Source organism: Balaenoptera physalus (assembly GCF_965194825.1).
Source record: "Balaenoptera physalus genome assembly, chromosome: 4".
In the NCBI taxonomy this organism is placed as follows: Eukaryota; Metazoa; Chordata; class Mammalia; order Artiodactyla; family Balaenopteridae; genus Balaenoptera; species Balaenoptera physalus.
Genome location: NC_138891.1, coordinates 76,895,361 through 76,922,353, shown reverse-complemented (window position 1 = coordinate 76,922,353; position 26,993 = coordinate 76,895,361). Strand labels below are relative to the sequence as shown.

General features: G+C 37.8%; 1 protein-coding gene across 8 annotated transcripts in view; it reads right to left on the bottom strand.

Moving 5' to 3' along the window:
• CCDC14 (coiled-coil domain containing 14) overlaps nucleotides 1–26,993 on the bottom strand; it is a 56,552-nt gene that overhangs the window by 26,161 nt on the left and 3,398 nt on the right. For 4 of the 8 annotated variants that reach the window (XR_014263362.1, XR_014263363.1, XM_082460954.1 and 1 more), the window contains exons 2-9: nucleotides 23,092–23,147; nucleotides 22,697–22,769; nucleotides 22,377–22,446; nucleotides 22,162–22,287; nucleotides 13,993–14,229; nucleotides 13,785–13,879; nucleotides 12,054–12,555; nucleotides 8,840–8,981 (exon numbers count right to left, since the gene is read on the bottom strand). Coding sequence is in view for 6 of the 8 variants with exons in the window: in XM_082460954.1 (XP_082317080.1) it covers nucleotides 8,840–8,981; nucleotides 12,054–12,555; nucleotides 13,785–13,879; nucleotides 13,993–14,229; nucleotides 22,162–22,287; nucleotides 22,377–22,446; nucleotides 22,697–22,769; nucleotides 23,092–23,147 (1,301 nt within the window). In the remaining 2 variants the exon portion in view is untranslated. Of the gene's footprint in view, nucleotides 1–8,839; nucleotides 8,982–12,053; nucleotides 12,556–13,758; nucleotides 13,880–13,992; nucleotides 14,230–14,919; nucleotides 21,555–22,161; nucleotides 22,288–22,376; nucleotides 22,447–22,696; nucleotides 22,770–23,091; nucleotides 23,148–26,993 lie in introns of those variants that run through there. The other 4 variants (XM_082460952.1, XM_082460955.1, XM_082460956.1 and 1 more) reach the window with 4 other exon arrangements.

The following is a 26,993-nucleotide window of genomic DNA, read 5'->3' as shown; positions in this document are numbered from 1 at the left end:
TGCAATCACAATAAAATCAAATCCCATAACTGCTGCGTGAGTGACTCACAAACTGGAGAACTCTTATACCACAGAAGTCCACCCACCGGAGTGAAGGTTCCGAGCCCCACGTCAGGCTTCCCAACCTCGGGGTCCAACAATGGGAGAAGGAATTCCTAGAGAATCAGACTTTGAAGGCTAGTGAGATTGGACTGCAGGACTTTGACAGGACTGGGAGAAACAGAGACTCCACTCTCGGAGGGCACACACAAAGTAGTGTGCGCATCAGGACCCAGGGGAAGGAGCAGTGACCCCAGGGGAGACTGAACCAGACCTACCTGATAGTGTTGGAGGGTCTCCTGCAGAGGTGGTGGGTGGCTGTGTCTCACTGTGAGGACAAGGACACTGGCAGCAGAAGTTCTGGGAAGTACTCCTTGGCGTGAACCCTCCCAGAGTCCGCCATTAGCCCCACCAAAGAGCTGGATAGGTTCCAGTGTTGGGTCGCCTCAGGCCAAACAACCAACATGGAGGGAACCCAGCCCCACCCATCAGCAGACAAGCGGATTAAAGGTTTACTGAGCTCTGCCCACCAGAGCAACACCCAGCTCTACCCACCACCAGTCCCTCCCATCAGGAAACCTGCACAAGCCTCTTAGATAGCCTCATCCACCAGAGGGCAGACAGCAGAAGCAAGAAGAACTACAATCCTGCAGCCTGTGGAACAAAAATCACATTCACAGAAAGATAAGACAAGATGAAAAGGCAGAGGGCGATGTACCAGATGAAGAAACAAGATAAAACCCCAGAAAAACAATTAAATGAAGTGGAGATAGGCAACCTTCCAGAAAAAGAATTCAGAATAATGATAGCGAAGATGATCCAGGACCTCGGAAAAAGAATGGAGGCAAAGATCGAGAAGATGCAGGAAATGTTTAACAAAGACTTAGAAGAATTAAAGAACAAACACCTAGAAGAATTAAAGAAAAAACAAACAGCGATAAACAATACAGTAACTGAAAAGAAAAATACACTAGAAGGAATCAATAGCAGAATAACTGAGGCAGAAGAAGGGATAAGTGACCTGGAAGACAGAATGGTGGAATTCACTGCTGCAGAACAGAATAAGGAAAAAGAATGAAAGGAAATGAATATGGCCTAAGAGACCTCTGGGACAACATTAAACGCAACAACATTCGCATTATAGGGGTCCCAGAAGGAGAAGAGAGAGAGAAAGGACCTGAGAAGATATTTGAAGAGATTACAGTCGAAAATTTCCCTAACATCGGAAAGGAAATAGCCACCCAAGTCCGGGAAGCTCAGAGAGTCCCAGGCAGGATAAACCCAAGGAGAAACATGCGGAGACACACAGAAATCAAATTGACAAAAATTAAAGACAAAGAAAAATTACTGAAAGCAACAAGGGAAAAACTACAAATAATATACAAGGGAACTCCCATAAGGTTAACAGCTGATTTCTCAGCAGAAACTCTAGAAGCCAGAAGGGATTGGCATGACATATTTAAAATGATGAAAGAGAAGAATCTACAACCAAGATTGCTCTACCTGGCAAGGATCTCATTCAGATTAGATGGAGAAATCAAAAGCTTTATAGACAAGCAAAAGCTAAGAGAATTCAGCACCACCAAACCAGCTCTACAACAAATGCTAAAGGAACTTCTCTAAGTGGGAAACACAAGAAAAGAAAAGGACCTACAAAAACAAACCCAAAACAATTAAGAAAATGGTAACAGGAACATAAGTATCGATAATTACCTTGAATGTGAATGGATTAAATGCTCCAACCAAAAGACGCAGGCTCACTGAATGGATACAAAAACAAGACCCATCTATATGCTGTCTACAAGAGACCCACTTCAGACCTAGGGACACATACAGACTGAAAGTCACCGGATGGAAAAAGATAGTCCATGCAAATGGAAATCAAAAGAAAACTGAAGTGGCAATACTCATATCAGATAAAATAGACTTTAAAATAAAGAATGTTACAAGAGACAAGGAAGGACACTACATAATGATCAAGGGATCAATCCAAGAAGAAGATATAACAATTATAAATATATATGCACCCAACATAGGAGCACCTCAATACATAAGGCAACTGCTAACAGCTATAAAAGAGGAAATCGACAGTGACACAATAATAGTGGGGGACTTTAACACCTCACTTACACCAATGGACAGATCACCCAGACAGAAAATTAATAAGGAAACACAAGCTTTAAATGACACAATAGACCAGATAGATTTAATTGATATTTATAGGACATTCCATCCAAAAACAGCAGATTACACTTTCTTCTCAAGTGCGCACGGAACATTCTCCAGGATAAATCACATCTTGGGTTACAAATCAAGCCTCAGTAAATTTAAGAAAATTGAAAGCATATCAAGTCTCTTTTCTGACCACAACGCTATGGGATTAGAAATCAATTACAGGGAAAGAAACGTAAAAAACACAAACACATGGAGGCTATACAATACATTACTAAATAACCAAGAGATCACTGAAGAAATCAAAGAGGAAATCAAAAAATACCAGAGACAAATGACAATGAAAACACGACAATCCAAAACCTATGGGATGCAGCATAAGCAGTTCTAAAAGGGAAGTTTATAGCAATACAATACTACCTCAAGAAACAACAAACATCTCAAATAAACAATCTAACCTTACACCTAAAGCAACTAGAGAAAGAAGAACAAACAAAACCCAACGTTAGCAGAAGGAAAGAAATCAGAAAGATCAGAGCAGAAATAAACGAAATACAAAGAAAACAATAGCAAAGATCAATAAAACTAAAAGCTGGTTCTTTGAGAAGATAAACAAAATTGATAAACCATTAGCCAGATTCATCAAGAAAACAAGGGAGAAGACTCAAATCAATAAAATTAGAAATGAAAAAGGAGAAGTTACAACAGACACCGCAGAAATACAAAGCATCCTAAGAGACTACTACAAGCAACTCTATGCCAATAAAATGGACAACCTGGAAGAAATGGACACATTCTTACAAAGGTATAACCTTCCAAGATTGAACCAGGAAGAAATAGAAAATATGAATAGACCAATCACAAGTAATGAAATTGCAACTGTGATTAAAAATCTTCCAACAAACAAAAGTCCAGGACCAGATGGCTTCACAGGTGAATTCTATCAAACATTTAGAGAAGAGCTAACACCCATCCTTCTAAAACTCTTCCAAAAAACTGCAGAGGAAGGAACACTCCCAAACTCATTCTATGAGGCCACCATCACCCTGATACCAAAACCAGACAAAGATACTACAAAAAAAGAAAATGACAGACCAATATCACTGATGAATATAGATGCAAAAATCCTCAACAAAATACTAGCAAACAGAATCCAACAACACATTAAAAGGATCATACACCATGATCAAGTGGGATTTATCCCAGGGATGCAAGGATTCTTCAATATATGTAAATCAATCAATGTGATACACCGTATTAACAAATTGAAGAAGAAAGACCATATGATCATCTCAGGAGATGCAGAAAAAGCTTTCGACAAAATTCAACACCCATTTATGATAAAAACTCTCCAGAAAGTGGGCACAGAGGGAACCTACCTCAACAAAAATAAAGGCCATATACGACAAACCCACAGCAAACATCATTCTCAATGGTGAAATACTGAAACCATTTCCTCGAATATCAGGAACAAGACAAGGATGTCCACTCTCGTCACTATTATTCAACATAGCTTTGGAAGTCCTAGCCACAGCCATTAGAGAAGAAAAAGAAATAAAGGAATACAAATTGGAAAAGAAGAAGTAAAACTGTCACTGTTTGCAGATGACATGATAGTATACATAGAGAATCCTAAAGATGCCACCAGAAAACTACTATAGCTGATCAATGAATTTGGTAAAGTTGCAGGATACAAAATTAATGTACAGAAATCCCTTGCATTCTTATACACTAACAATGAAAGATCAGAAAGAGAAATTAAGGAAACAATCCTATTCACCATTGCAACAAAAAGAATAAAATACCTAGGAATAAACCTACCTAAGGAGATAAAAGACCTCTACTCAGAAAACTATAAGACACTGCTGAAAGAAATCAAAGATGACACAGATGAAGAGATATACCATGTTCTTGGATTGGAAGAATCAATATTGTGAAAATGACTATACTACCAAAAGCAATCTACAGACCCAGTGCAATCCCTATCAAATTACCTGTGGCATTTTTTACAGAACTAGAACAAAAAATCTTAAAATTTGTATGGAGACACAAAAGACCCCAAATTGCAAAAGCGGTCTTGAGGGAACAAAAGGGAGCTGGAGGAATCAGACTCCCTGACTTCAGACTATACTACAAAGCTACAATAATCAAGGAAATATGGTACTGGCACAAAAACAGAAATATAGATCAATGGAATAGGATAGAAAGCCCAGAGATAAACCCACGCACCTATGGTCAACTAATCTATGGCAAAGGAGGCAAGGATATACAATGGAGAAAAGACAGTCTCTTCAATAAGTGGTGCTGGGAAAACCTGACAGCTACATGTAAAAGAATGAAATTAGGGCTTCCCTGGTGGTGCAGTGGTTAAGAATCTGCCTGCCAATGCAGGGGACACAGGTTTGAGCCCTGGTCTGGGAGGATCCCACATGCCATGGAGCAATTAAGCCCGTGCGCCACAGCTACTGAGCCTGTGCTCTAGAGCCCACGAGCCACAACTACTGAGCCCGCGTGCCTAAAGCCTGTGCTCTGCAACAAGCAAAGCCACTGCAATGAGAAGTCCATGCACCACAACAAAGAGTAGCCCCCGCTCATGGCAACTAAAGAAAGCCCGCGCACAGCAACGAAGACCCAAGGAAGTCACAAATAAAAAAAAAAAAAAAAAAAAGAATGAAATTAGTACACTCCCTAACACCATACACAAAAATAAACTCAAAATGGATTAGAGACCTAAATGTAAGACTAGACACTGTAAAACTCTTAGAGGAAAACATAGGAAGAACACTCTTTGACATAAATCACAGCAAGATCTTTTTTGATCCACCTCCTAGAGTAATGGAAATAAAAACAAAAATAAACAAATGGGACCTAATGAAACTTAAAAGCTTTTGAAAAGCAAAGGAAACTACAAACAAGACGAAAAGACAACCCTCAGAATGGGAGAAAATATTTGCAAATGAATCAACGGACAAAGGATTAATCTCCAAAATATATAAACAGCTCATGCAGCTCAATATTAAAAAAACAAACAACCCAACGCAAAAATGCGCAGAAGACCTAAATAGACATTTCTCCAAAGAAGACATACAGATGGCCAAGAAGTACATGAAAAGCTGCTCAACATCACTAATTATTAGAGAAATGCATATCAAAACTACAATGAGGTATCACCTCACACCAGTTAGAATGGGCATCATCAGAAAATCTACAAACAACAAATGCTGGAGAGGGTGTGGAGAAAAGGGAACCCTCTTGCACTGTTGGTGGGAATGTAAACTGATACAGCCACTGTGGAGAACAGTATGGAGGTTCCTTAAAAAACTAAAAATAGAACTACCATATGACCCAGCAATCCCACTACTGGGCATATACCCAGAGAAAACCAGAAATCAAAAAGAGACATACACCCCAATGTTCACTGCAGCACTATTTACAATAGGCAGGTCATGGAAGCAACCTAAATGCCCAACGACAGACGAATGGATAAAGAAGATGTGGTACATATATACAATGGAATATTACTCAGCCATAAAAAGGAACGAAATTGGGTCATTTGTAGAGACGTGGATGAATCTAGAGACTGTCATACAGAGTGAAGTAAGTCAGAAAGAGAAAAACAAATATTGTATATTAATGCATACATGTGGAACCTAGAAAAATGGTACAGATGAACCGGTTTGCAGGGCAGAAATAGAGACACAGATGTAGAGCACAAACGTACGGACACCAAGCGGGGAAAGTGGCAGGGGGTGGTGGTGGTGGAGGGATGAATTGGGAGATTGGGATTGACATATATACACTAATATGTATAAAATAGATAACTAATAAGAACCTGCTGTATAAAAAAATAAATAAAATAAAATTCAAAAACTAAATAAAAAGCTAAAAAAAAAAAGTGAAATAAAAACAAACAACTTATTCTTCCTCTAGTAACTTCCATCTGGAAGAATTATGTTACCATATGTCAAATTATCAGGCCAAAAGACTGAGGGCCACACTCCAGCTCCTCCCACTGACGTCCACTTCAGCTTTTGTTCTGCGTGGGTACACAACGGTCTCATATTTGAGTCTAATATCAGGAAATGGTCATGAATTCTAACTTGCCCTTTGAATATTAAAGTCCCTCTCTAGCTGAACTGGAACCCCCACAACCCTCACAGCAAAGTTTGGAATGTGCCAGGCCTTTTGGTGGTCACAGTGAATAAGGCACTATAGACATTTTATGGGTAGGGACCAGGAAGGCTAAATGTTGAGCACTGTGTCAGGAGTCTCACATAAAAACTGCCCAGACCCAAATGCCAAAGAAATAATGCACCTAGCTATTTTTTTTTAAGCCACAAGATGGCAATAAACACCAAGAAAGTCCTGAAAGATCAGTTTTCTGGCCATAAAGGAACAGGAAGTTTCAAAATGCCCAAAAAAGAATGAAAAAAATTTTTTTGATTGAAAAAGCTGAAAAACATTTTTGAATAAGCCTATGCATTCCAACTTTCATTTGTAATGGAGATTATGGATGTTTCTTTCCAAATAAAGATTACCAAAGAGGCAAAAAAATTCCTATACTTGTGCTGGAAATCTCATTCTGCTAAAGAGTATCTGACAAATTCCTCATTTTTCAATAATTTCAATTTTAGAAGGTCAGGTAAACAATGGCAGTAGCATGCTATTTGATCTTTGTCCTCTAAGGACACAGCCAAAAAGCTTTGATGCCAAGTCTGAAGAATTAGGTTAGACCTTAAAATAATACCTTTAAAAAAAATTAATGACAAGCAGTGACCAGTAAAGTATTAAGTCTCATTTTCTTAAGTGGCTTATAAATTAGCTCCTAAAGCAATTTTAAAATGTTCTAAGGAATATAAATAAATAACAACTACTGATATTTCCCATGGTCACAATGGAGACTAAGTTTTATTATGCTTATTTAAGAAACTAATTATTTGATAGTCATACCTTTAAAAACATGTGTTCATTTTAAATGGATTACAGTATGTTCTTTTGTTCCACAAAATACACATAAATACTGAAGCATAAGTAAGTTAGTCTCTACTTCCTAGCAGAAGCAATGCAGAAGCATGGAAATTAAGATCAATGTACTCTAAAATCAAACTGCCCAGGTTTGAGTCTTGTCTCTGTTACATCTTAGGTATGTGACCTTGGGTTAAGTTACATAATCTCTCTGTGCCTTGGTTTCCTCATCTGAAAAAGAATAACATAATACCTACCTCATAGAGCTGCTGTAAGAATTTAAAGAGATGACACATAAAGGATAATATATGGCACATATTATATTATGTCTTATGGCCTGGCACATAAGAAACATTCAATAAATGTTAGTAGTAGTATTGGCTATTACCATTATTATTATTTATACTTGGTCTTGCTTTTGAAAAACTAATGCTATTATAGGGATCCCTCAGGTCAGGACTAAAGACAGTATTATTAGAATTTAAACCAGCAACCCCACCATATACCACAGTATCTAAAGACTAATGATCTTTAGAGAAATAATCCTAAACGAGTAAATCTCACTAGGTGTTGTGCCTTTGCAGGCTCCAGATCCATGAATTTAAGTTATCCTCCAACTAGGAATCCTATTTCGTTGCTTTCCAGTTTTTTAAAATGTTTATGCAGGTCCTTGCAGTTCCCATCTGGTACAATGTCTATAGCTAACGCAACTGTAATGCCCTCTCAGGGCACACTCACACACTGCAGTGTTGCAGAAGCACCTGAAAGTGTCCTCCAATCCTCTGCAAAGTGTACTGATAGACACTGGAGCAGTGGCCTTGGTGATCACCACTGAAATGTTCAAAGTTAAGTTATTATTGATAACGTGTAAGTGATTTCTGTATTTCAAGATTCGATACCTGGTTTATATCTTTTCTAAACAAATTAAGGCCATAATATCAACATTAAGTTAAGACAGCCAAAAGAAAAATTACCTAAGAATTTAAATGCGTTTTTTCCTATGTCTGAATGTAGTGGGGCGACTGGTGCTCACCCATATTAGGTTCTCCTTTCCTTTGGAGTATACGGAAGTATGAGAAAATTTCATGTCCCAGATCTTTATATTAGGCAGGGCCATATTCCTCATTTTAGCCTATAAAATATAAGTAGAAGTGAGACTATCATACTTCTGGGCCAGGGCATGTAAGAGTTGGTTTGCCATATCCATGTTCTCTTCTTCCTGAAAAATATATACTGAGACGGTAGATCCTAAGACGGAGGGGACCTAAATCCTGAGTCACAGGATAGCCTCAGATGACCCATGCTGGTCTTGGTGTGAGGGAGAAATAAACTTCTGCTGTGCTATGCCATTGAGATTTTGGAGTTTGTTACTGTATGGCCTAGACTGGCCTGATAAATACCCTGAGGTAGTTCATTTTCCTCTCCATTCACTACCAACCAAGTGATAACAGATGTAAAAAAAATATGTACTAGTGGGCAGAAGTAACGGAAGAGTTAGAGAATGCCAGCAATATTTGGAAAATAGGGAAGAAAAAGTAGAAACACAGTAAGACAGTATATATCTATTTTCCTTATGAAGCCCTAGGTATCTCGTTAGGCACTTTTGTTCTGGCCACGGGACATCTTTGCATGGAGACAAAAAAATTCAAAGAGCAATTCTTACCTGCGTAAATGAGCATTTTCACTTCTTAGTGGTTGCATGGCCAGTGCTATTTCAACCTGAATATTTGTGTTTCCACTTACTGTTGGAAGCAGAGATATATACAACTCCAGTTCTGTAATCAACCTCTGAATTTCTGAATCTTCTATAAAAGGCAGAAGAAATGAGTAAAGACAATATTATAAATTATTTTTAGATAAGATTATTCATATGTATTACTAAAAAAGAAAATATTTCAGAAATATACATACATGCTATAAACAAACTCAACTCAGTTATATATGAATTTATTATACAAATCCTATTTTCCTCTTTCCTGCCGCCTGCATTTCCTTATTGAAAAGAATTCTAAAGACATTAAGTTCAGTAAACTAAAGATTAATCTTAAGTCACAGAATTATTATATCAGTGATTTTTTCAGTTAAAATATCTAGTAGGAAGATGGTTTATATATATCTCCTAGTTCACATTTACCAAAAGACTATATTAGACTCCTATAATTGCTAAAGGGTTTCCTATAATTAATTACAGTATTAACATTTATAATACAACCTTTGATCCTGGCATAAACAAATAATTCACTTTAGGTGATTCAATTTGGCAACACATTGAGGAAAGGTCTACTAAGATAAGGTTTTATTATTTAATTTTATAAAGTAGGTTAACACAATCAGCTACACTTCATTTGATGTAGCATCAAAAGCAGTTATCATTTTTGTTATTAATTGTGGGGAGTGGATGGTTTGGGAGGTGCAAACAGCCACAGGTAGAAGGTAGATTTTAGATCTTTTGTCCTTTTATTTTTGTCCCCTCATTTCTATTCAAATTTTCTGTGAACTGACAACATTTGATAAATATAATATTAACTGTCTGATATCCAAAAGAGGTAAAGTATATTCTAGTTACAAAAATTTACTCAATTCCATGAGTATTTTAACACCCTGATGGAATGTTTACATGCACACGTAAACAACTGTGCCCAATTACAGAGCAGACTTCTACCAATCCTCCATAGAGGGGTTTTACTTGTAAGCATTGGAGGCCAAGACCTGGGCTCCACCATTTTCTAGCAATGTATCGTAGTCAAATTACTTAACTCTTGAAGCCTAGGTTTCTTCATAGTTAAATAGAGATAACAACAGTACCTCATGGGGTTGCTGAGAGGATTAAATGAAATACTGTTCTGCAAGCCTCAGTTTCCTCATCTGTAAAATGGGGACAATAACAGTACCTCATAGGGTTGCTGTGAGGATTAAACGAGATAATGCATCTAAAACACTTAGCACAGTGCTGGGCACATGGTAAGCGCTCAGTAAATGATATTGTTACTATTATTATTGTTACCAATGATTAAGTGTTTGGTTAAGAAAAGATCCCACATGCCACAGAGCAACTAAGCCCATGCACCATAGCTACTGAGCCTGCGCTCTAGAGCCCACAAGCCACAACTACTGAGCCCGGGAGCCACAACTACTGAAGCCCGCGTGCCTAGAGCCCGTGCTCCGCAACAAGAGAAGCCACTGCAATGAGAAGCCCGCGCACCACCACGAAGAGTAGACCCTGCTCGCTGCAACTAGAGAAAGCCCGCGTGCAGCAACAAAGACCCAACGCAGTCAAAAATAAATAAATGAAATAAATTAAAAAAAAAAAAAAGAAAATAGTAATAAACTTAAAGTCTAAAAACACAAGAGATTTTAATATATTAAACCACTGGATCAACAGTGCTACAATCCTTTAGATAAATTTTAAGATTTGGTACTTTTTTTGTCAGCCTGCAAATATTAGGTATTCAATCAGTGCTTCCACAATTAATTACTGTGTTTTCTAGATGACAAATCTGTAACTCACTCCAAATGAAAGCCATTATTTAGAACATATACCCATAATGAAAACATATGAATATGACCTGGCTCAAATGTCTCTTAACTCCACCCAAGACATTTTTCTTGATTTAATTAAAAAATCCCAAGAGTGAATTTAAAAGGGCATAAAAAGTTTTAGGTTCCTTCTCAAAGTGAGATTTGTTAAACATTATAACAGTTGGTTATTAAAGAAATGATGAGAGGAAATTTTCTGCACCTTTTTAAAATAGGAAAAAATTATCATTCTATTCTAGGGAGTTAATCATGTTTAGGGTCCTCTAACCCCTTAAAGTTTATCTCTATAATTGGCTGAATCTTTTCAAGGTCCTTTGAATCAAGCAGAATAAATACACACTTGCAAGTAACAGACTGTTTGATATTCCCTAGCACATTTCAAATCCACAGGAAACAAGAGGGAGCAAAGCCTAAAAAATAAGAATAAAACAGACAAAATTCATTTCCTCATTAGCACAAGACATATTTCTATGGAAAATATCACAAACTCCATGTCAGTTATTCTGAATTTAAATGACATGCCACAGGGACTTCCCTGGTGGCGCAGTGGTTAAGAATCTGCCTGTGGGCTTCCCTGGTGGCGCAGTGGTTGAGAATCTGCCTGCCAATGCAGGCGACACGGGTTCGAGCCCTGGTCTGGGAAGATCCCACATGCCGCAGAGCAGCTGGGCCCGTGAGCCATAATAACTGAGCCTGCACGTCTGGAGCCTGTGCTCCGCAACAGGAGAGGCCGCGATAGTGAGAGGCCCACGCACCGCGATGAAGAGCAGCCCCCGCATGCCGCAACTAGGGAAAGCCTTTGCGCAGAAACGAAGACCCAACACAGCCAAAAATAAATAAATAAATAAATAAAAAATAAAAATAAAGGAATTCCTTTAAAAAAAAAAAAGTAAAATAAATATCCTTTAAAAAAAAAAAAAAAGAATCTGCCTGCCAATGCAGGGGACATGGTTTGATCCCTGGTCCAGGAAGATCCCACATGCCGCGGAGCAACTAAGCCCATGTGCCACAACTACCGAGCCTGCGCTCTAGGGCCCGTGCCACAACTACTGAGAATGTGCGCCACAACTACTGAGAATGCGCACCACAACTGCTGAAGCCCGTGCGCCTAGAGCTCGTGCTCCACAACAAGAAGCCACCGCAGTGAGAAGCCCACGCGCTGCAACAAAGAGTAGCCCCTGCTCGCAGCAACTAGAGGAAGCCCGTGCACAGCAACAAAAGACCCAATGCAGCCAAAAATAATAATAAATTTTAAAAAATTAATTAATTAATGCTAAAATTATTTAAAAAATAAAATAAATGATGTGCCACAGAAAATTATAAAGAAAGTCTTTATCTACCTTGTTCTGCTACCAGGGCCTTGAGCTCTCCCAACAAATACTTGATAGTTCTAACTTTTTCAGCACTCTGGTTCACATTTTTTGCATTCTGCACATCCTTTATTCTTGTATCTTGCACAGGTATGTTTAAATCCTTTCTTTCACTTCTGACCTCTCCAATTTGTTCTTTAACATATTTTTCTTCATTAGTAGCCAAGAAATGTGGCTGTAATAGGGTGGGGCTGCAGCAAGTCTGACTGTCTGGATGAGAACGCAACAGTTTCGTGTATATTTGGAAACCCTTTAGTAGGTCTGGTTCCTTAGGAACTCTTTGTTGTGGCAGAATTCCATTAGCAAGACCCAGCTGCTGCAATGTTGGAGTAGCTGGTTTGTCAGTTTGGGGCAGGCTACAGGGAACTCCAAGACTAGTACTGAAGGAATTCCTTAGAACATCATCAGTACAGTTCACAGGACTTGTTCTACCCTGTGATGCAAACTGATTGTCACCATCAGTCTGAACTTCCTAAAGAAAGAAAAAAACAAGTTAAGGCTTCAAAAATGTGAGCACTGACTTGTAGGCATTAACTATAATAAACTCAAACGAAAAATGTTAGAAGATGACATTTGCAGGATGGAGTTATAGATTACCAGTAAATAAACTGAATTTCCCCTCAGCACAATATTCTAGCTTTTTAAAGCTTAATTAGTTCACTCTGCAATATGAGAACATTATAAAGCCATGACTAAAATAGATCGTTTACAAATATCACACATGGTTTAAAGGCATCAAAAATTAGTCTACTTTGGGACTAAAACAAAATTCCACTTTGGGAAATTACAATGTAAGAAAATAAGGTGAAAAAGCTTTTGCACAAATATATTTAGAGAAATGTTATAGCGGTAAAAACTTCCTTAGGGCTTCCCTGGTGGCGCAGTGGTTAAGAATATGCCTGCCAGTGAAGGGGTCATGGTTTGATCCCTGGTCCGGGAAGATCCCACATGCCGTGGAGCAACTAAGCCCGTGGGCCACAACTACTGAGCCTGTGCTCTAGAGCCCACGAGCCACAACTACTGAAGCCTGCGCGCCTAGAGCCCGTGCTCTGCAATAAGAGAAGCCACCGTGATGAGAAGCCCGCGCACCGCAAGGAAGAGTAGCCCCCACTCACTCGCCACAACTAGAGAAAGCCTGTGCGCAGCAAAGAAGACCCAACACAGCCAAAAAATAAATAAAAAAAAAAAAAAAAAAAAAAAACTTCCTTAAATGTCTAACCATAGGTGAGTAGTTACACAGACCATGGTATATCCACTACATAGAGTATTAACAACTTATTAAAAATTTACAAAAGGTAAATTACAATAAAATGTTAAGCAAAAAAAAGCAGTATATAAAACTGTATAAAATTTAATTATGATGATATTTTTAAAAGAAAACTAACTTAACAAATTAAAACCAGAAAACAAAACCTACACAGAGAATTAAATAACTGGAACATGCTCTATCAACGTGTTAACAGCAATTATGCCTGGGTGGTAGGTATGGGTGATTTCTTTTTTCTAGTAATCTCTTTCCCTTTCCCCCTTCACCATTGTCCTTAATTAACAGGTAAAACTTTTCTAATAAAAAATAACTTGAAAAAAAATTGGTCTTTACATCCTAGGGCATTAAGATACAATCAGCAAATTCAATTTTCTCTCAAGATGACAATTTCTAAAAGCAAATTACTACTTATATAGTATATAAACTGTACTCACAGAATGAACCATTGGAGGGCAGGGTGGTTGCTGAGGTAACTGGACTTGGGTAGAGGTGGATAAGCTATAATTAGAATATGGAGATGCCTGAGATTCTAACAGGGAAAAGGGAAAAAAAAGTCATTCACATCTCAGACTGCTTATACAAATACCAGGCAAGTTAATTAGAGCTTATAATCATGCTTTTTAAAACGTCATTCATACTAACCAGAACCAGACACAGTGTGGCAAGGTGCAGTAGGAATTCCTTTAGGGTTGTTCTTTGCAGCCAAGTTATTCATCAGTGACATTTGAGTCTGCACATGCTCACAGAGGGCTTGGTATATTATGGGTGAATATATTCTATAATGATCTTGTAGTGACCAATTTTCTGGTATATCTGATGAGTCTCTTTCACTTCCAGCAGAAGCATCATTAGGAATCTGTTTCTTATTGTCTGAAGATACTAATGTGGAAGAAGGGAAAAAAGTTCTTAAAATACGATTCTTCAAAAACCTTTACCATAAGATATTAGGGAAAAAAGGACTCTCAGAAGTAGCTCAATTTATCACATACTTTACAGAACAGCTTTACCGCTATCATCCCTAAAGAAAATCACCTCAAATGATTTTTTTTAAGTAAGTAATGAATTAGGTTCTCCAGTCAAAAATCATCTACACTATGTCTTTAAAATCTTTATTAAACACTACTAATAAAATCTCTCCAATTATAAAGACCTCTCTTAGGGGGGTTATTTCTCTCTAAAATCCAGTAAAACTCTTTCACCTTGCTCCTTGTCCAGTTCATGCTCTTGACAGGGGGAATGCAATAGGAAAGACAGATACCTTGTACAAATCTGATGCTTTGACAATAATAATAATAATAATGATAATGATAAATAAATCAGAGCTTTTAGAGTGAGAATAAAAGTAGATTTAATCTACACATTGGGCTCTCAGACAAGACCTTAACCTGACATTTAAAGTCTCCAAAGCTTAACCACGACATACTTTTCCAACCATCTTCCCATCACCCTCAACTAAGAAATTTTTCATTCCAGTCAGGCCATTTTAGACACCTAAAACAAGCTTTTCTCACTTTCCCAAAACATTACTCATGATGAACCATTCTTTCCAATTCAATTCTACCTACTCACCAAAGCTCATCTGAAGGCTCCTCTCTCCCACGAAGCCTTCTCCAGTCATTCTAGTCTAGTGACTGCTCTTCACCATCCCAGAGCACATATTGTCTATACAAATCATATATCACTTGCATATTGTATTATATTGCTTATCTTTCATTCTCTTGTCTACCTGACTAAACTATAAGCTTCTTTAGGCAGGACTGTATCTTATACTTCATTACTTTCTCCCACAGAGTCTTGTATTAATCTATGTACAAAGCAGTACAAAGTAGAAACCTGGTATTAATAAACTAATACATGAAAAACAACAGTTTTCTACATAGTACTACTCTATAGATCACTATCAAAATCTATTTCTTTGTCTAATAAGATCCCCTTCCCAAATGTTTTTTTAAAGACTATTAATAGAAATGAGAGTGTTCTTGGTAGATCATAGGTTATCAGAGCACAAAGTAAGTTTAGAAAAATATACAGCTTTTGGCAAAAGCTTACCAAAGCTAAATATATATTCTATGACATAGCAATTACACTTCTGGGTATATACCTAACAGAAATGAGTGTTTATGTCTACTAAAACAGAGGTCCCCACCCTTTTTGGCACCAGGGACCGGTTTCGTGGAAGACAATTTTTCCACGGACCAGGGGGCGGGGGGGGGGGGGGATGGTTCAGGCTGTAATGCAAGCAATGGGGAGCCATGGGGAGTGGCAGATGAAGCTTCGCTGGCTCGCCTGTGGCTCACCTTCTGCTGTGCAGCCCGGTTCCTAACAGGCCGCGGGCGGGGGAGTTGGGGACCCCTGTACTAAAAGATGTGTATGAGACTGTTCACAACAGCTTTATTTGCAGTAGCCAAAAACTGAAAACACCCAAACAGCCATGAATAGTAGAAATGGACGAATTGTGGTATAGTCATCTGAAACTATACAGCAATGGAAAAGAACAAATTACTGATATACTCAAACTACCTATATGAAATTAACAGATATGATGTTGTGTGAGAGTCAGACACAAGACTACATAGTGTACAACCTTATTTACATGAAGTTCAAAGATAATAGAACTATCCAATGGAGACAGAAGTCAGAAAAGTGGTTACTCAAGGATGAGGAGATAGGTGGTAGTGAGAATACTGAGGGGTAGGAGCCTGGTAGGGTACTGAAAATGTTCTATATTTTCATCTGGGTGGTGACTATATGGGTGTACCCCATATGCAAAAATTTATTGAGATTTATGCACTTGCTTTATGAAAGTTACTCCTTAATTATTTAAAAAGTGAAAACAGTTAAATTTTTTAAAATGGTATGGAATTCCCCAAATACATATACAATTTATTGAAAATAAAAACATTGCTAAAAGTATAAAACTTCCAAGTAAAAGCAAAAAGTTAAAGGCAGATGAAATATTATAACCAATAAAGATAGAAAAATACTACTAAATTAATATTTGACTATGAAAATGGTTGGAGATATTGGATGCTTCCATTTTGACTTGGGCTATACTCTTCCTTTTGAGATAATCTATTGCTGTGAACATATTTCCTTGGCCTGAATATGAGCTCTAACAGTTACTAGCTGAATAACTTCTGGCAAATTATTCAACCTCTCTTGGCCTCCTCTTCCTCATCAGAAAAATGATGATAAGAGCATCACCTATTTCATAAGATTGTTGTGAAAAGTAAATAAATAGCACATGTAAAGTATCAATGTCTAGCACATAGTGAGAACTCAATAAATGTTATATCTATTACCAAATGGCTACAAAGTCTTAATACAGACAAATAAATATTTCACATTCACAAATCTTCCCAACTGCTAACAATAAAATACTCTAACTATGTCCCCTCTGAGGTGACATGCAGTAACAATTATTCTTCACTCTCTGAATATATGAGCTACAACAAATTGGTTAATAAACATTTCTGTAAAAAAAAATTATTTCTTAGTGGAAATACAATTTTATAATAAATCACATGGAAAAGTATCCTCCTAAAATAGTTTAACTTTGAAATCTAAAATGATGAAGGGTGCGATCACAGGCAGCCCACGGCCATCCAGCACATTGCTCTTCCTTTCCTCCCGATTCCTAGGTCTCTCTTCTGCTCCTGGCCTTTCCTCCTGATTCCTAGGTCTCTCTTCTCCTTGGTTTCTTTTGGTCCCATAAGATAAGAATTGTCTGGTTTGAGGAATTCTCAGATTTTACACTCATAGTTCCCAAGCATTGGCACGCATTCACTTTTCAAGGGATGGTTTTCACAATCTCTGATAAAGCTGAGCTACAATATTAGGCCTTTGCCAGCAGATGGCATCATCCAACATACATTAATAAACCTCAAACACTTCTTAAAATTCAAAGCTTTAGAATTAACATGACTTACTTTGCTCCTTTATTAACTCACTCTATGTGAAACTCTACTGAGAATGTTGTATATCTGTATTTAAGAGACAAAATCTTAAAGCAAATTATCTAAGACAAGTTAAAAACCATAAATGGATACACAATTTTAAAATTAAAAAAAAAACAAAACACCACCAACAACAAAATAAGCCTGTTACTACACAAATACAAATGAAGTATATTTTCTTGCTCTTGTTCACTATAACAAAGCACCCTACGTAAACATTTTACCAAACAGCTTAGGACAGCAATGCCTAATTGGTGTCAGTTGATAACTATTTATTCAGTCCACAAAACTTTTTCTGTCCTTGAATTTTAGCTGCTGTACAGCACTGCTGCTTGGATGTACAAGCATTGTGTGACAGGTAAGATAATTCCTGCCACCGAAATACAGAACAGACATCTACTGGGGATAAGAGCTGCTGGATGCCTATTATAATGTGAAATACGTAAAAGAACACCTGGCCTTGATACGGGCAATCAAAGCTCAAAATATTCTGCCTGTAGCAGTTTATTTCCCCAAGGTGAGGGCAGAAATATATACATGATGCTGAAAGTAGGGTCACGTGCCCACAGCATTCAACACAGTTATCAAAATGTAAAAAGTTGCTTATTAAAAACATGTCTTTTTTCTTTGAGTGTCAGGAGCACTCTCAAGTAAGCTCTCAACGCATTTCTGGAACTGCCTTTCTGCCTCCTTCCTCCCAGTATGCAACGGGGTGGGTGAGCGTGACTCCACAGACACTCTGTGATCAGGCAGGTACCAGACAGAAAGCAAATAAGGAGCCCAAGCCCCAGAAGACAGTTAACACGAAATAGTAAGATAATGTATGCCAAAGTTAAAATGATACATAGATACCAGTTAACATGCTATAATAGATTCCTAAAGTTCTAGTTATGATTATCTCACTTATGGAGAGATGGAAAAGAAAGCAAGTGCTGAGTTTGGTTTTTGTGTATTTTGAGCACTGTGCCAACAGAGCAAAAACCTTGTACTGGTTAACAGCTGCTAACCACAAAAAAGAAAAAAAAGATGATCCTTTCTAGACAGTGCTACAGTTTGGTAAACTAAAAAAGAGTAATTTAAGCAAAGGGAAAGAGGCTTCTGCTTCTGAAGAGTCAACCTTAGTAGTAAGTCAATGAGAACCACTTCTAATACTGCAACCCTAAAGGAGACTGTCCTATGGGATAGAGGTCCTTCCTTCTGAGGATGAAGGTGTAGGGGAAATGACAATAAGAATATTATATCCTGATCACAGGCCAGAACTGCTGATCTGACTCTAATCCAAAGAAGAATTTAACGCCAGGGACCCAGAATGCTAGATCTCTCTCATTTGCTTCCCCAAACCTGTCTTCTACCCGTCTCCACCCTGCTCTGCTCTCTCTGGGATGGTAATCTGTATGGATTACATTGTTAAGAGACATTCCTTCATGCGTCTCCTCTGCTCCTACATGTCTTGCTGGGTCTACCAAAAAAGTAAGGCCTTGACCCAAGCTCTTTACCTGGACCATTTCTCAGGGCTGTGTTTGTACTGAGCAACTTTGAGGGATAAGGTAATGTTTCCCCCTGAGACAAGTACAGGCTTGCTTGCTGTTTACTACAAAATCAGTGGATTCCCCAAGCTCAGCGGTCTTCAGCTGAAGCTTAAACCTACAGCATGTGCAGCATCCACCTGGGTCCATCCCATCATCCCAGTGGGAAATGGCAGCGAGGGAGAACCAACACAAATATGCTGATGTGCATGAGTAATAAAGTCCTTTGTCTCTGACCCAGTCTCGTGTCTCCTGTCAACATGCATGACACAGTAAGGCTGAATTATTAGTTGTAAGAATGAAAATCAAATCCCAGACCAGATATACAACAGGGTTCCAGTTGGGTCCAATCCAATGGGAGTCTCAGCATTATCAAGCAAAGGAAGAAGCATGAATTCAAAGTATTTATTCCCAACTCCCTCTCTATGAGGCCACCTTGGGCTGGCTTTGTCACTGCTCTTCTCAAGGCAGCCTACTCTACCCAACAGTATCTCTTGAGTCCCAGTACCCTCTTCCTCACCTCACTCCTTAAGGCCTAAGGATAATAAAAGCTCTGTTCCTGCTGCTAGCACTGGGCTAGCACAATCCCTTGTGGTTTCCGTATACTCTGTCACACCTTTGTAATGAGTTTCGTTGTAAATAAACCATCTTAGAATTATCTTAATTTGAGTGTAGCCATCTATTTTCTGTTGGAACTCTGGTAACAGTTAAGCTGGGATCCAACAAGTTGCTACCACGGCACCATTGCCAGCCATGTACATTCTGAATGAGAGTTCCCTGAGGAAGGGTGCCCTGGACAAAAAATAACCTGCCTTGAGAAAAAAGTAGGAGACTGGAGGAATAGGTAGATGGCGCTACCACTCCTTTCTTTGTCCACTGGGCCCCAAAAATAGGCTTCTACTTTAAGAGCTAGACCAGGGGTTAGCACACTTTTTCTTAAAAGGCTAGAGAATAAACATATTACGCTTAGCAGAGCCGACTGTCTCTGTCACAACTACTCAACTCTGCCACTGCAGCACAAAAGTAGCCATAGAAAATACATAAATGAGGGACTTCCCTGGTGGTCCACGGTAAAGAATCCGCCTTCCAATGCAGGTGATGCGGGTTCGATCCCTGGTCGGGGAACTAAGATCCCACATGCCGCCGGGCAACTGAACCTGCGCGCCACAACTGCTGAGCTTGAGCACCTCAAGGAGAGAGCCCACGTGCTGCAAACTACAGAGCCCGCGCGCCACAACTAGAGAGAGAAAACCCGCACACCACAACCAGAGAGAAGCCTGCGCACCACAATGAAGAACCCGCGGGTCGCAACAAAAGATCTCACGTGTCTCAATGAAGACCCAGTGTGCCGCAACTAAGACGCAATGCAGCCAAAAAATAATAATAATAATAAATAAATACTTTACAAAAAAGAAGAAAATACATAAATGAATTAGTATGGCTGTGCTCTGATAAAACTTTATTTACAAAATAAATGACTAAACATTATTTATAAAGCAAAACTGGCTGTAGTATGCTGACCCTGGTTTAGACCAATGTTGTCCAATTGAAATATAATGTAAACCATATATGCAATTTTAAATTTTCCAGCAGCAATATTAAAAAAATTAAAAATGGGTAAAATTAATTTTCATGTTTTATTCAAATCAATATAGCCAAAATATTAACATTTCAATATGTAATTAACATTAAACATTAAGATATTTTATTTTTTGCATTAAATATTCTAAGCATACTGTGTATTTTACTATAAAGCACATCTCAATCTGGATGGTAAATTTTCATCAGAAATCCTTGATCTGTATTAGATTTAATAAAATTTACAGTTGAAAAAAGTAGATTCATGTACCCAAGTTATTCCAAACATACTTAAAAGTTTTCTAATAACTGGATCAAGTACCAGTTTTCAAATTAAAATTGAATTTAATTAAAATTAAATAACATTTACAATTCAGCTCCTTGGTTGTACTAGCCATACTTGGAATGTTCAATGGCCACATTTGGCTACAGACTGCCATCTTGAGCAGAGCAGGTCAAGACAATACGAGGCTAAATGCGACTGGCCTCCAAGATAGGTTAGTAAGTTGTTTTCTCTGCCTTAGTTCTCTGACTCAGGACCACCTGCAACATCAACCTCTAGTCCTATGAATGTTCTGCCCTCATTTTCTCAGCCTCTTTGCCTGGATCCTGATCTCTTAATACCCAGGGCTATTGCTGTAGATAATTTTCTAGACTTCACTCGTTGCCTAAGCTGAATCTAAGCATGCACTGCTGTGTTAACATTTTTGGCCCACCTGAACTGTGGAACTAGCTGGTTCCATTCTTGACCATCTGAATTCCCATTGTGGACTTTTATTTTTTCTTTTTAAATAAATTTATTTATTTTATTTATTTATTTTTGGCTGTGTTGGGTCTTCGTTGCTGCATGCGGGCTTTCTCTAGTTGCGATGAGTGAGGGTTACTCCTAGTTGCGGTGCACGGGCTTCTCGTTGTGGTGGCTTCTCTTGTTTTGGAGCACGGGCTCTAGGCACACGGGCTTCAGTAGTTGTGGCTCGCAGGCTCTAAAGCACAGGCTCAGTAGTTGTGGCACACAGGCCTAGTTGCTCCATGGCATGTGGGATCTTCCTGGACCAGGGATTGAACCCTTAACCACTGCGCCACCATGGAAGCCCCACTGTGGACTTTTTCATCTCCATTTTGGGCTATCTTGCTCTATAGGCCTCTATGGAACAACATAATCAAAACTTGATTATTCTAAACTGCTTGCTGAATTATTACACTTAATTAAGTCAGCAAGATTAACTGTGAGGGTATAAAACATCCTTGGCCACAGTCACCATCAATCAGTGGCAGGCCTTCTTTCCTTACATATCTTATCCAACTTGGAATTTTACCTTCCTATTACCATGTCTTCTAACTGTGCAGCTCAAAAATTGAGCTATTGAACCTACTTAAAATATATATATATACATAAAGTATTTTTAAAACAATAAATATACACATGAAACCCAACCAATTTGTGAATATCTATGAAAACAAGGGGCAGGGAGAACAAAGATAACTCTATATACCTCCCAAATGTCAAAGTGAGTTTGAACCTTTTCTCCTACTAGCCACTTTTTTTTCTACTTTTCTTCTTGGGAAAGTAACTACTCAGTGATTAGAAGCTCAATAGAGGAAAAAAAAAGCACAAGCACACACACACACACACACACACCCCTGAATAACCAATGTTATTAAAATGAATCCAACTCCATAATCCCAATAATTTATCAAAACCCCCAGAATTAAGTATTATATTTAAATAAATAAGAGAAAAAAATACTTACAAATTTCCTTCCAGACTACCGGAGGTACAGTACGTTTTTCATGTCCTTTCTTTTTAGATCCATATCGTTTGCTTTCTACAGGTCTGGGGTTATATCTATTTTCTGAATATGCTATTTCTGAACCTACTAATAATTAAAACAAAAATTCATTAGCATTAAGAGAACTACTTAATTGAGAAAAGGTGATCAGCAAAGAAGCATTTAAAAAATAAAACCTGAATCTTCATTTCTCAAAATGTCCCGCAGCAAAGAAGCACAACCATCAAGCCCTTGTACAGTTTCAGTCTGCAAGGAGAAAGTCATTTAGAAATTTGTACACAAAACTTTAATGCAGGAAAAAAAAATTCTGTAATTTAAAAATTTCCTTATTTAGAAGCAATTTATTATTGGTAGAAGACTTGTTTTAAAGCAAAAAGTCTTCATTCTTCATTAGAGCAATTAATACTTTACCTTTGAATTTTTATTCCCACTTCTTAGCTTTTACCTGAAAACTAATTAAAATAGCATATATTGTATCTATTCAGTTTAATCTTACCTGACTTTCTGAATCAGAATGAGTGGGATAGCCAGAATCTGCATTAAAACGGGATATCTTTCTCAAATGGGTCCTAGAAAACAAGTTTGTTAATATCTTTACATATGACACAAAAAGTTTTTTCCCAAAATATATTATAAATAGACATTCTCTTTCCAGCGAAGGTTGGATAAGAAAGTTTGTCCAACCATGTAAAAGATGGATTTATGCAGGACTTTATGAAGATCGTAAAGACTAAAATGAGCAACATGGGTAAGATATGAAAGGTTCCTCCCCAGACTCTTGTGAAGGTAGAGACCCATCTAGTTCTATGGGGTAGGAAAAATTTAGTCTAGCCCAAACACTTGAAAATCTCTTGAGATTTCCTGAAGTTGTAAACTTCTTTACGTACTTACCCTTTCTTTCCATTTGTTAATTTAGCAGGTCCAGTGTGTTTTCCTGAAGATAATACCTATGACATAATGCATTATATTGTAGTATATATACAAATATTTTTTCTATTACATTCTCAGTATGCTGTTTGGACAAAACCTGAAATGTTATTCATTGTTTCCGTTCCCTTTTTTACTGTGGTAAAACATACATAAAATAAAATGTACCATTTAGCCATTTTAAAGTATACAGTTCTGTGGCATTAAGTACATTCACATTGCTGAGCAACCATCACCACCATCCATCTCAACTTTTTCATCTTCCCAAACTGAAATTCTGTACCCATTAATCATTAACGTCTCATCCCCTCCTCCCCTAAGCTCCTGGCAACCACCCTTCTATTTTCTGTTGCTATTAATTGGCTATTCTGGGAAGTTCATATAAATGTAATCATACACTATTTGTCCTTTTGTGACTGGCTTATTTTGCTTAGCACAATATCTTCATGTTGTAACATGTACAAAATTTCCTTCCTTATTAAGGCTGAATAATACTCCATTTTATATATGTACCGTGCTATTAATTTTTAATAAAACCCACAATTACAATTGAACTCTTATAAATAATTTGTTCTATATAGAATGTCAAGCAAGCAACACGTACATTTGTGTCTTAAGTTTATTTAAGCTGAAAAAGAAGGTGAGATAATATTTTAATCAGAAGTATCTATTATAGTAAGTTTGGACTATACTCAACCACTGAACATGTTCTACATTCTCCAGTTCTTCAAAACATACAAGTTAATTCAAGATACAGGGCAGAGTCCATAACTCTGATTCTATTTATCCATGTTCTTTAGAATGCCTGACAAGACTAGCACATGAAAACTCTACCATTCCTCTTTATCTATATCTCATTCTCTCAATCTTTCTTTTTAAACTCATATGTTGTTTTTTAAATTTTTGATTTAAAAAATACCTTAGGTGGGCTTCCCTGGTGGCGCAGTGGTTGAGAATCTGCCTGCCAATGCAGGGGACACGGGTTCGAGCCCTGGTCTGGGAAGATCCCACATGCCGCGGAGCGACTAGGCCCGTGAGCCACAACTACTGAGCCTGCGCGTCTGGAGCCTGTGCTCCGCAACAAGAGAGGCCGCGATAGTGAGAGGCCCGCGCACCGCGATGAAGAGTGGCCCCCGCTCACTGCAACTAGAGAAAGCCCTCGCACAGAAACGAAGACCCAACACAGCCAAAAATAAATAAATAAATAAATTTATTAAAAAAAAAAAAAAAAAAAACCTTAGGTGGGCTACCTTTTGTGTAGAATAAAGAAAAAAATTTGCTTCTACATGCATCCAATACCTTGAGAGTTACAAAAGAAACAGTTAATTGTAGTTGCCTCTGGGGAGGGAAACAGAATCTGGGAGACAGAGCAAGAAGGGAAACTTTCCATGGTATACCTTTTTATATCTTAAAAACTTTATATCATATAAATATAATCTCTATTCAAAATATAACTTTTAAAAGACACAATTAAATTCCCTACTCACTCCCTCATTTTAGCCTTCAGGTGTAGTCACTGTTGGCAGTTACACTTAGGATTTCTCTTGACATGTTTACATATTTCATCCCAAGACAGCTTTGAGCACTAACTATTAAACTTTCTGGAGTTATACAATATTCTATTATTTGCTTGAATATGTACACTCTCCTTCTAAGAATGCTACTGAGAATACATTTTTTTAAATTGGGTTGATAAAAAGTTTTACTTCTCCTTAAGATAACTTAGAATATGATGGAGTCATAAAGCCAGCAGTGAGAACCAACATTGGAGGAAGTAAGATCCCATGTAACATAACTCCACTGGCCCCTGCATGACCCCCTCAGGGTCTTTCCTTTCACAATATCTATGTCGGTGTCCTGGCCAGGACCACAATAAAAAGCCAAACCATTGTGCTGCTAGGTCTAAAAACAACTACCACAATAATTATCTTTCAAAATTAAAATTAGTATACTATCTGAGATAAATAATGGCATAATGGCATAATTGTAAGATTATATACAGCATTTCTCCAAAAAGCACACACATTAAGTTATATTACAGAAAACCAGGTAAAGAAAATTAACCAAAATAAAGCACCCTGTAACAGTATCATACTGGCACATTTCCTTCAAATTTATTTTGTACTCTTTATTTTGAAATAATAGTACAAATAATTGTATACATGTCACCAAGATTCCCCAACTGTTGACATTTTACTACATCTGCCATGTTCTCTCAAAAAAAATGTATATAATTACTTTTTGTCTGAACCATTTCAGATTAAGTTACAGACACGATACCACTTTATATTTAAATATTTATTCCTGGGACTTCCCTGGTGGAGCAGTGGTTGGGAAGCCGCCTGCCAATGCAGGGGACACGGGTTCGATCCCTGGTCCGGGAGGATCCCACATGCCGGGGAGCAACTAAGCCCTTGTGCCACAACTACTGAAGCCCACGTGCCTAGAGCCCATGCTCCACAACAAGAGAAGTCACCACAATGAGAAGCCCGCGTGCTGCAGTGAAGAGTAGCCCCTGCTCGCTGCAACTAGAGAAAGCCCGTGCGCAGCAACAAAGACCCAACGCAGCCAAACATAAATAAATAAAATAAATTTATAAAAAAAATATTTATTCCTAAATATTTCCTAAGGACAAGGTCACTCTCTCATATAACCAAAGTATAATTATCAAAATCAGGGAATTAACACTGAAACCATACTATAATCTAATCTACAGATCTTATTCTCATCTTGCCAATTATCCCAACACTGTACTTTATAGAAAAAAAATTCTGGCCCCCATCCAATCGAGGATCATATGTTGTATTTTAAGTTGTCCTCTTTAGCCTCCTTTAATCTGGAACAGATCCTCGGGTTGTCATTCATTGTCTTTTACAGCCTTGACATATTTAAAGAGTATGAGCAGTTACTTTGGTAGAATGTCCCTCTGGACATTTAGACTTGTCTGCTTTCCCATGATTAGTTTCAGGTTGTGCTTTTTTGGCAGGAATACCACAAAAGGGATGTTGTATCCTTCTCAATACAATATGAGCAGCATATGAGGTCAGTTTGTCCCATTACTGGTGATGTTAAGTTTGATTAAAGATGGTGCCTATCAGAGTTTTCACTACAAGGTTACTGTTTTTACCTTTGTAAATATTAAGCATTTTCTGGGGAGATACTTTGAAATTACACAGACATCCTATTAATCAAACTTTCATCCAGTAGCATCCATTGAGGATTCTTGCCTTAATCATTTGTCAAATGGTGATTTTTCTAACTTACATCATTCCTTCTACATTTATTAGTTGGCATTCAACCTTAGTGAAGTACTTCTTCATTTGTTAGTATGGACTTACTGATTCCTATTTTACTTAACGGGTTATGATGCATTATCATCATTATTTATACTAACGCTCAAATTGTCCCAGATTCTGTCAGTAGGAGTGTTTTCAAACCGGCTCCTGTATCGTTTTAACATGTCCCCATTATTTTTTGAGCTATTGCTTACAATAACCTGCTCCAGGTTTTTTTTTTTTCATTGTGGTAACATGAAATCTACCCTCTTACCAAACTTTTAAGTGCACAACATAGTATTGTTAACTATAGTATGATGATTATAGCAGATCTCTAGAACTTACTCATCGTGCATAATTAAAAGTTTATACTCATTGAATAGCAACCCTCCATTTCCTCCTCCCTCCAGCCCCTGGCAACTACCATGCTACTCTCTGCTTCTATGAGTTTGACTATTTTTAGATACCTTATATAAGTGGAATGATGCAATATTTGCCCTGTGACTGGCTTATTTCACTTAGCATAGTATCCTCAAGGTTCATTCATGTTGCATATAGCAGGAGTTCCTTTCTTTTTTTAAGGCTGAATAA